The sequence below is a fragment of the Apium graveolens genome, chromosome 7 (genome assembly GCF_009905375.1).
Source record: "Apium graveolens cultivar Ventura chromosome 7, ASM990537v1, whole genome shotgun sequence".
NCBI lineage: Eukaryota > Viridiplantae > Streptophyta > Magnoliopsida > Apiales > Apiaceae > Apium > Apium graveolens.
The window spans coordinates 258,713,267-258,724,652 of NC_133653.1; the positions used below are offsets into that span (position 1 = coordinate 258,713,267).

General features: G+C 35.4%; 1 protein-coding gene across 1 annotated transcript; it reads right to left on the reverse strand.

Annotated features, from left to right (window-relative positions):
• Window positions 1–493: 493 nt before the first annotated feature.
• LOC141674744 (gibberellin 20 oxidase 3-like) lies at window positions 494–8,929 on the reverse strand. Its single transcript, XM_074481446.1, has 3 exons — window positions 8,313–8,929; window positions 877–1,187; window positions 494–765 (listed from the first exon to the last, which is right to left on the reverse strand). The coding sequence occupies exons 1-3, from the start codon at window positions 8,927–8,929 to the stop codon at window positions 494–496; spliced, it is 1,200 nt and encodes a 399-aa protein (XP_074337547.1).
• Window positions 8,930–11,386: the final 2,457 nt, after the last annotated feature.

An 11,386-nucleotide genomic window follows, 5' to 3' on the forward strand; every position in this document is an offset into this window, starting at 1 on the left:
TATTAGAAGCAATTAAGGTATATATGATTATTTATATATTATATTAAAAATAATTATTTATTTCGGTGTCTAAACTACTCTATCTTACATATCAAGATATTATTTTCTCCGGTATTTAAACCACCCATAATTCGAGTTATAAAATATTAAAATATTTTTTAATATATAAATAAAAAGCCCGGATAAAGCCCGATTCGGCCCGGCACGCGGGCCTAAAACGGGCCTTATATTTCTTAAGAAGCCCGGCCCGGCCCAGCCCGACCCGATTTTTAAAAAACGCCCGGCCCGATCCGTTTTAAAAAAATCAGGGTTTTTAAAACCCGGATAAAACCCGGCCCGATGGGATTTTTGTATATCTCTAGATGGAATTGGCAGATGACTGTCTGGATAATTATAATATTTTTGACAACTACCAGTTCATGAGAAATACTTCAGATGTTGATATATATTGACATGGGGATGCCAGATGCTGCGTGGTGAGGTTGATATTAGCCTAATTAGCAGGAGAGGGCGGGAGGCAACGAGAGAAGTTGTCCAGAGTAGCAGTACCATGAACCCTGTGGTGATTGTGAATAAAATTACACAAATCAGCCCACTTGAAATCAAGATACTTTCTTTTCCCTCCATCAGCCTCAACTATCTTCTCAGGAGCTCTCAAAACCAAGTCTTCTTTCGGGCACACAAAATACACCATTGACCTTCTAATCCTCTCACTATTCACCACTGCTCTGTGCACACAACTTTTATACATCCCATTGCTTAATGCTTGCATCACATATATAAACCCCAACAAAACTCACACTAATATCATTTTATGCTAAAAAATTAAAAAAACGTAAATATTTATCGACATTTTATGTACCATAAATGTATCACCAATGTTGACAACAAGGGCATCAGGGCAAGGAAGGACATATTTCCATTTGTTTTCTGAAAATACTTGGAGTCCTCCAACTTGATCTTGATGAAGTATAGTTATTGCGGTTGGATCAGCATGAGGACCCGTCCCTAAGACTAGCTCAGGCTGGTCGCATTTCAGATAGTAGTTGCACCTCATTATTGAAGTTCCTTCTTCAAATAATTTCCTATAGTTTTGCTCAGCTTCCACACCTAAACTCACTTCCAAGAGTTTCAATATTTTTATAGCTAGTTTATTTATCTGTTCACAGTATTTTTGATACACCGGCCTGCACACCAAATAATGTTAATGTACTGTCATTTAGATTCACGTAGATAAACTTCAAAAATAAAATTTTCAATTTTTGGAAACTTCAGATAATGATTCTCGGAGAACTCCAATAGGTTTAGAAAATTTCAGATTAATTTTTGGAAAACTCCAATAGTTTTGGAAAAATTCTACACTCTATTGCTTTTTCTTTAGTTAGAGGAAAATAACAAAGAAAATTTCAAGTACAATAAATAAGAAAACAAAATTATGACATACTTAATTTAATATCTCCATATATTAATCTTATCCTATCTTGTTGAATTCTTCTCCTAGGACAATGTTATAGCCAAAATTTGGTACAAAAGATATCCGGGTCAAATCTAGGTCAACATAATTCAATTTGGGCGAACGCCAAGAAAATGAGTTTTCGCGGACAGCCAAGGACGGACAACCAAGGAAGGACGGCCAAGGAAGGACGGCCAAGGAAGAACGGCCAAGAAAATGAGTTTTCGTGGCCAGGTTGGCACGAGCCTAAACCCTTGGACGTGTTGGCACGCTCCTAAACCCTTGGACGGCTTGGCACGCGCCAAAACCCTTGGACAGGTCAGGGAAAGCCCTTACATTTGGACAAGTTAGGGCGAGCCCTAAATGTGTGATTGACAGATTCCTTGGACGGATTCCTCGAACATGATTACTTTGACAAATTCATACCCTGGATTTTCATGAACGGGGTTAAGGCGAGCCCTAAATCGTCGAATAAGTTAGGGCGCGCCCTATAATGAAGAATGATAAAAGAAGAGATCAAAGGCTGATGACATAGGGCGACGCCAACATACAGAAATTTTTGGGCGCGCCCTTAGCTTCTACTTGGAACAAAATGCAACTTTGATATGTGACTTGGACGGACTCTTTGGATGATTCAAGGAAGAAAGAGATTATTATTACTAACCTATTTGATGCAGGTACTCTATCTAAGAACTCCTTCATGTAGCATATCTACAGGAAAAGCGGTGTCCGTGGTCAGAGACCTCCAGGGGTATGCCTGATGATTGAAGACCTCCTTTTGTAGTCAATGGGTGTCCTCATTGGGGATGTGGGGTGAAATCTGGTGTGTGCTTTGGGAGCTTTGTCTCTGTAGTCAACGGGTGTCCTCATTGGAAGATTCGGAGTGTCCTGTACTTTGCACCCATAAGCTTGGGATCACTTATCCTGTAATATGGTAGGGGCTCCTTATCGGGGGACAAAGATGCGTCCAACATTTGGGGTGAACCACGACCATACCTGCGTCCACGGACTAGAGAAACAGCTGATAGCGGAGGGTTATCCTTGGCCAGGGAGATGCCTTATCCGTGAAGTCTTGAAGCCGCAGACGAGCCTTGGGCCTTTGTGGTTGGGCCTCATCGGCGGACATTCCTAAAGCTAGTAGAAGACGGTTTCCAGTAGGTTTCCTACTGGGCCTCGGGACAAGAAATCTTAGCCTATTAGGTTTCTTGTTCCCCAAGAACTACGTTGGCTTGATTCCCTATAAATAGGGGTACATAGGCAAATTGTAAGGGGGAAGAAGCGAGAGCGCAAAGGAGCCACTACTAACCCTAAGCAATCTCAGCCACCAATAATCACCACCACCAAACACTGTTCATCTTTTCCGATGAATACTGTTCATCGGATCCACCGATTACTGTTCACGTTTCCGAAGAAGAACCGCCATCACAAATCTTGTTTCCGGCTACGAACCTTAGACTTTGTTGCTCTTAAATTCCTCCGTCAATAAATTGGCGCTAGAAGGAGGGGCTAATCAAGATCTGCATCTAGGAGGAAAGATGCCTTACATGATGGAAGTTTTTACGAAGAAGATGACTACGATTCCGAAGGAACTGCTGGGCATGGTTACGGTACCATGAACCTTATGAGCTGTGAATGGAAAAGGGATGGAAATAATGGAGAAGCTCGGCCCCGTGATCTTACGCATGTGCCCCCTAATTCCCAAAGAAATCACGGGGAGTGGCACCGCGGAAACGAGCGAGCCCTCCATTAAATTAATAGTTGGAAGACACTCGATGCTTAAAACTAAATAAAAAAAAAATTGTATAGAGGTGCGGCACCATGGACATTAGTGAGTGATTCCCTTTTTACTTTAAATTGGTGTAAAAGTGAGATCCCCGTGTTCCTCTTAGAGCCCCTCAATATTTGCAGATTTGCGACTATCACGAAGAACAAGATTTTAAGAAGCGGTGATCTTCTAGACTATATATTATCGATTGAAGAGTTTCACTAAATCTTCCTATGTTATGTGGCAAAGAGTGTGTGATGTGGCTTTCATTAAAAAATATATAAAAGTACAACAATGATGCACCCACAAAGTGGAGACAAAATAGTTTCATTATACAATATGATTGCTAGGTATAAAAAAATGATGTATTATTGTGGTGTTCATACAAGTTCTTTTTAAAGATAAAAAAAATCAACCCTCCAGGCTGCAAAGTAGCCTTATGGGCGCGCCCTCAAAGAATAACAGTCAAATCATGAGACCGGCCAATTCATTACAGAGAAGCTACATGTTTATCAAAGAGAAAATCGAAGAAGGAAAGAGACTAGCAAGGTGGTTAAGTAAAAAATAAAACAAATATCTGAGAGAAGTAAATTACTTACTACTCCTAGTGACCACCAAGTGCATGAAATTATATATGTGGATCAACATGTTATTATCTGTAAGGAGTAGGCTAACGACAATAAAGAAAGATAACGAGCCACGAGAAAGATAACTGCAAGAAGCCGCGAGGCACTCCTCGTGCAAGTACTCATACTCGGATGAACAAAAGAAAAAAGGGTTAGTACTTTGTTGGTTGATATTTGAAGTATGGAGAGACTTTACAAGTAATGGGACCTATTGGAATTTAGGAAAAGATATAGCAAAAGCATGGTCGTCACAAATAAAAAAGTTAAAGGATGTAGCTTATGAATGGTAAATTAATGATGCTTAACATCAAGGTAAATTAATGGGGCCATGCTTATGAATGGTAAATTAATGGGGCATGTGTTGATTATTACTCCCTCTGTCCCTAAAAATGTTTCCCATTTGTGTTGGACATGTTTGCCAATGCACACTTTTGATTGTTAATATCTTTAATTTTGTAGTAGTATTAATATAAAAATTTCACTATATTAAAGTATTCATAAATACGAATCCAACAAGATCACTCATGACTATATTTGCTTTTATAGATTAGATGTAAATTATTAGTCAATCGCTTACCGTGAACAGTGTAAAAAGTCAAAATGGGAAACGTATTAAGGGACGGAGGGAGTAGTATAAAAAGAAAGAAAAAGAAAATGTGTTTGATATAAACACGGACCCCAATGGAGCAAGTTGTGATCGAAGGATTACAATGATGAATAAGTTACTATTAAATCACTACATGGAAGAGAGAGTTTTTGGTTGTATGAAGTTAAACTCTACTACCGGGGCCCGCAAAAATTGAAGGAAGGAAGTTGTGATTTTGTCTTTACAATATACGTGCATCAAAATATAGCATTCTACCTTGATGAATGACAAAATTAGATTTGGTTGTGGTGGAGCCCACAACATATCAAAGTTAAATGAATATGGAGACTTGTTTAGTGCATGGAATAAAGAGGTTTTATGATCAGCTTGTGTTAAAAATATATATACAAAAGGCGCGCCTTTGTGTAAAAAAAATAAATTAAAAATAGATACAAAAGAATGTTGTCTCTAAGGTATTGAGTTGCATCGTTGATTATAAAAAATAATAATTCGATTGTAGAATAGTTGCAAGGACTACGTTATAAACTTGTCATGCACGCGCCTTTGAACAATATAAATTGAAGGCCCAGAATTAATGTCAGACTGGAAATGAAATTATGTGTAAGAAGTAGGGGGTGCATGTATGCATGCCCTTAGATGAATGTTGGAAATTAAGGGTGTTCAAGTTTGTAAAAAAATGCACTTTTTATGAACTACAAGACTAGATTCTAGAGGGCACACCTCAACAATAAATGAAAGTTGAATGAGCTGAAGTGGGATCCATCATAAATTAATGCGATAAAACTAAAAATAATGCAGCTTGATGCCATGCAAGGTGAATCATGTATGTGCATGAATATTAGCAAAGGTTTGCATAGACTATGGAAAGGCGTGAGTAAAAACTATGAAGATAGTGACATGATTAATAGTTATATGTTAACAAAATCTTGGATGATTACAGGACGCACCTTAAAGAAACCAATATATGTTTAGTGTGTGAGAAAATAAAACAGCATAGTTTGTGGCCCATGGAAAAATAATACAATCTGGTTGTAATACAGGAAAAAGTTTGCACAAGGACAAGTAGCAAACCAATTTAGATAACCATGTTAAGACAACGGTCAGCAAACACAATAGTATATACAGATGTTACTCACAACGAGGTCTATAGCGGCAAAGCACAAGTAAGATATAGAATAAAGGCGCGTCCCAAATATAATGATTTATGATGTTGGATAGGTCAACCTTTTTCATAACAATAATAAAGGTGAAGCAACTTAGCAAAGGCGCGTCTATCCAATTATTGAGTTACGTACACAAAACTTAAGAGAAAATAAGGCATATCAACTAGAGAAAGGTGGCAGCAGATCAATTTAAAATGAACTGGTCAAAGCAAAGTATTGACGAATGCATGGAATTTTTATTATTTGATGTAGCAGGGCGCGCCCTGTACTATAAAGTATAAGTTAGCCCCGGAATCACCTAAAGCATCTTGTAGTTGATGACTAAGACCAAGAAGAGGTGCAACCCTGGAAATAATGTTAAGAGCCCCCCTAATTGACAAAAGGGTATGAGGCTCCATGTTTCTGCGAGAGCTACACTTTATGGGGACGATTAAGTGTCTAATTTCCAGAAAATTATGTGGGTGACACGTGAATGTTTAAGGATGTCGCGTGAAGTCTATTAATGTTCAGCGAAGGATATATTTGTACTATGCTAATTGATAGGCTTGTTGATGAGTATAGTCAAATGCAAACAAAGGTGTGGTATTTGTATATCTTTAATTTGCTAATGGCAATATTGATGAGCTTGCAAGAAAGTGAAGTTGATGATAAGAAGTAACATTCAAAACCATGGTTGTTTAATATATATGATCAAGCACTGAAAAGTAGAAAAAGTTTGTTCGAGGATTTATGTTGTATCATGAGTCCCGCTTGCTTGAAAAAAAGCCATGCGTGGTATTGCTTGAACATGAGGTGAAGATGTGAATGGAAGAAATTGCAAGTAAAATAAATTTCAAAGCAAGATTTATAAAGAAGGAAAAGTCAAGGTGATGGGTATATTTGTGAGCATGTGAGTTGTGATACCAAAACTGGTAGCTAGAATTGGTGAAAGAAATATATAGGTACGTCCTTTATGAATAATAATAATAAAAAAAAAAGATAAGGATACACCGAGTGAAGTAGCATACACGTAATTGGATGGCCATACAAGCGATGAAATAACGAAACCAAACCATGACGTGATAAAAATTAGATCAATCTTGCTTTCAAGAAAATATAAAAGGCGCGCCTTAAAAGTATATGTTTAATTCACAGAGCCTGTAAATATTAAATTTGGGAGAAGTAATGGTCGCAGAGTAATTTTAAAGAATTAACCAGCAACTACGCAATTAGTACCAGCTTGCCTGCTAATGTATAACAAAGAAGTTTAGAAAGAATTGGAGCATCGACTTGAGAATTACCTATAGCTGGTTGAATATTTTCAAAGGGAAAGCCGAGAGAAAACTGAAAAAGTGATTTAGCATGTAATGAGCGGTTTATATGTGTAGAGGTATGGGCGCGCCTTCATCTGGAACATAGGTGAATACAGAGAACTTGGTTCTGAAAATAATAGTATACTTGCTGGTTCTCAAACTGAATACAGTTTGGTGTGTTGTTTGGGTCCCACAGAAGTAGCATAACATGATCAAAATTAATAGATACAAAAACAAGAGGTATATGTGGCCTCGAATAATTAGATCGGTGATATCTGCGAGGATCGTACATAAGATTATAATTTGAGTAATGCATGCAAAGGGCATGGTTGATGAATGTTTATTGTAACCCAACAAGTTAATAAACATAATGACAAGCCTTTGAATGAGTTTAGTATATGAGATACTAGGAAATGTAGGTAGCCATGCAAGAGTAGGTTACAATCAGTGTATTGTGGGAAAGAAGGGCGCGCCTTGAAACTAAATAATAAAACTTAGAAGAGAGGCGTGACTCCGGGAATAATGGTGAGAGCCCCCGTTTAATAAATGTGCGGCCCTGTGTTCTCTTTATGAGCCCTTCTATGATACGCATGTGCAGAATACCAAATAAGCAACTGTGGTGGTTTAAGAAAATATCAAGGCGTGTCCTCGCTAAAAGATTTATGTGAAAGATGGGTTTATAAAGGTTTGATCATTATGGAAGGAAGGTGATAAGTGATTGGGTTTGGTTAAAATTAAATGTTGATGAATTTATTCTACATGGGTGAATAAAATATAGGTTGGTGCACTGACAATTACCGCATGAATAATTGTTTGTAGAGGTGAAGGAGGTGTTCTGATTCTGGGACCCACCAAAAGTAGCTGATGAACTTGTACATATGGTACGTCGGGTGCATGTATAGTTAGTTGATTGGGTGTGGTTTAATTAGAAAGCCCAAGCAACACGTGGGTACAAATTAGAATGATCATGCTAACACTGAAGTATACAGAGGACGTGCCTTCAAGTTTATATACCACTTGCAGATTGTACAAAAAAAATGGGGGAGTAGCTGACTTGTATGTTAAAAGTAAGGAAGAAAATTTTATTAAAATAGGGATAGTCAAACAAATGGAATAGAGTTCGTTAGAAAAACATGAAAAGATGTACCACAAGCAAGGATTGGACTAGTAGTATACATAGACATGCAAGGAAAAATTGATTACTGAGACATGTGATGAAGCTTGGTGTGAGATTAAAGAAACGACAAGACTATCACCTCTGATTGCTTTGTAAGTCATGTGAATATAAAAATATATAAAAGTGAGTGGTAAGAGAAGTAAGATTTCTCACATGAAAAATAAAATGAAGCATATCAACTGGAAAAAGGGAGGAGATCGACTTAAAATATGGTGGTTGGTCTACATGCATTAGTGCGTGCACCATAGTATCCCAAATTCCTCCATCAACAGACAATATTAAAGTAGTTAACAACAGTCTTCTCCCTACTGGCATGATCAAATCTAAACGAGTAAGTCTCCTTGAGGACAAATTTTTCACAAATCGATCTGCATGAGCACCATAGTATCCCCAAATACTGCCACCTCGCCTGCTCAGCCTTAGCTTCTCGTCCATAGGAATATCAAACAATGTATCAATTTCATCATGAGTAACTTGAATAATAGCCTCATCAACTCCATGATTAGTCACTTGGAAAAAGCCACGGTCCATGCATGCAGCATGTAGAACCTTAGCAGTGGCTGCAGCTGCGGCCTTATCGTTGGATAAGAAGCCTACGAGATCGATAACCTGGGCATTGGGCTCTTCTTGGGCTTGGATTAAATCTTCTTTCGGCCATGTAAATTTTGTATGTTCCAAGTTTTGGTCCTTTGGAAAGAAAACAGAGGCAGAATTTGAGAAAAAGTTGATATTGAAGCCATTGGAAAGTATTGCTATATAAGTTTTTATGAATGAGACTACGAGGATGGTGTTGTGACATGTACGACCAAAATGAGGTTTTTTTTTGACAAAAAGTATAGAATGCATTCATTAAAATATTGGAAGACAGTTGGAACAGACCTCCGAACTCATAATATAACCTGATTGGTAAACAAATAAACGAACTAAACAAGTAGTCATCTTATTTTTAGATTGCTTAACAAATATAATAACATTCTTTGAAATAAAAAGGATTATAATAACTTTCTCAGCAATTCAGCCAACATCAACCCTAAAGATAGCAACATCACAATTGACCTTCACATTAATGTCAGCCCAATATTCAGAATTTTTAGTTACATCAACTAAAATCGGAGGATCAAATGCCCAAACTATAAATAATCTTTTGTTGTGAAAAGTAAGCACTTGTGATATTTACCACCGTCTCATTTTTTATGCAAGAAATCCAGTCTGCTAAAAAACCATAACAGGCACAAATTTTTTAAACAGAACATAACTGACACTCAAAAAGATTTGGGACAACCTTAATAATAAGGTACAAGAAAGATCTCATCCAAAAAGGATTAGATCACACCCATAAAAGATGTTTATTCGAAATTTTAAAAAAACAATAAAATAAAAGAGAAGATGGAAGAGTGAAAATGATTAAACGATGAAAGACAATTGTAGATATGCTAAATGGAGAAGAGAAGGGGGTGATTAAAACCTAGATCTCAAAACAGAGGGTGACTCTCATTGGGGTAGAGAGGTGTAACTAATTAATGTCAGAGTTGTGGTTTTACCAAAATGAGGTTTTTATTTAAAAAAAATTAAATATCAAAATAGTCACTCAAGTAATGGTCATATATTACTTTAGTCACTAATCTTAACCAGATATCATTAAAATCACTAAAGTCATAATAATTATTAAGCACATACCTCACTCATCAATTAAATTATATTTTTAAGTAGTTTTAGACTTTTTTTTAATGCTACCACAATAAAATAAAAAGTTATGAATTCTAATATTTAAGATGATATATCTAGATTTTATAAAATTTACATAGTAAGCATTTTATTTAAATAAAAAAAATTAACTACAATATAAAACTAAAATAGTAGATTAAATTTTAAAAATCTGATTGCATGATCTAACATACTAGAATTTATACCTTTTCATTTGATTGTCTTAGCATTCAAGACAAATATATAAAATTTCATAAAAATAATTTTTAGTTCTTAAACACATATTTAGAGGTATTTTGACATTAATGATTCAAATAACTTTTGAACGTACAAAAGTTTTAAAAAAAATTCATAAGAGTTTTTTTGTCAAGTATAAAACTACCTCCTTAATTTTTTGAGATTTTTATGTCTTAAAAGAATAATTTATTATAATTTATTTTGTGAGAAAATTTTAGGTACCCTTGCATCCCTTCTCATTACTTATCATACTTTTTTGAGTTTTTTTTCGTCATTTTTAAACTATTTTTTTATCCAATTTTGAGTATAAGATATACTATGATATATTAATCTAATTTGGGTTTGTATAATAAATTAATTTACTAACTTGTGCGTATCTAGATTAGTATTATAATATTAAAGTAAATTTCTTGCACGTATATGAAATTAAAAGTCCAGGTCGATTTTGATAATATTATAATATAAATTAAAATAACTATAAGCTAAGTTATACATAAAATTAAAGAATTAGCCTTAGTTTTAGCTAAGATTAGAAAGAAGGGAGGATCCAGGAATTATTGTTTAGGACATTTCAAGAGACACGCTACATATTCTTATATTTTAAAAAAATTAATGGGGAAAAATATAAAATTTGATTTAAACGGACTCATTTCTCACTTGATTTAAAGAGTATATATTAGATGTAGGCCAAATTAAACTTCCTTGTACAATGTACTTTGTTATAAAAATATTTTTACATGATATCAAACAAAAAATTAATAATAGAATTTATAAAAATATTGCAAAATTTATTTTGTAAGATATAATAAAACATTAAATAGTAAAGAAAACTTACAAAGTTTATAATCTTGTTAATATTTAATTATGAAATATAAAATCATTTTAAAATACCTATATTAATAGTTTTTTTTTCGCAGCCGACGGCAGCAGCAATGTGGGTGAGCAGAAAACCGTACAAACCGCAAAAACCGCCCGCACCGCACCAATCCGCACCGCAAAACGCAGTTTTTAATTTTCGTGGTGCGGTTGCGGTTTGAATTTTTAATAAACCACGCGGTGCGGTGTGGATTGTGGTTTTAAATTTCTGAAATACGGTTCAAACTGCACCGTAATATTTAATTTGTTATATATATAAATATATATTTCATGATTCCATTTATTAAATCTGATTCCATTTAACATATTGGTAGTGGTAGTGCTTGCTTAGTGATCATCTTGTTTCTGCCGGACCAATTGTTACGCAGTGATCATTATGTTTGTGTTTTATCAATAACAATGAGATACATGGTATAAAGCCAACTATTTAATAGTGAACTCATTTAATTGCCGAACCAAGCTTCTATGTTAAATTTTACGGTGTTT

Excerpts from the sequence above, each read along its gene's own strand:
- LOC141674744 (XM_074481446.1), bottom strand. The coding sequence starts at position 8,929 with ATGCATTCTATACTTTTTGTCAAAAAAAAACCTCATTTTGGTCGTACA. Across the intron at positions 1,188-8,312 it reads ACTATGGTGCACGCACTAAT|GCCGGTGTATCAAAAATACT; the intron begins GCATGTAGACCA and ends TTTGGTGTGCAG. Across the intron at positions 766-876 it reads TGCCCTTGTTGTCAACATTG|CATTAAGCAATGGGATGTAT; the intron begins GTGATACATTTA and ends ATGTGATGCAAG.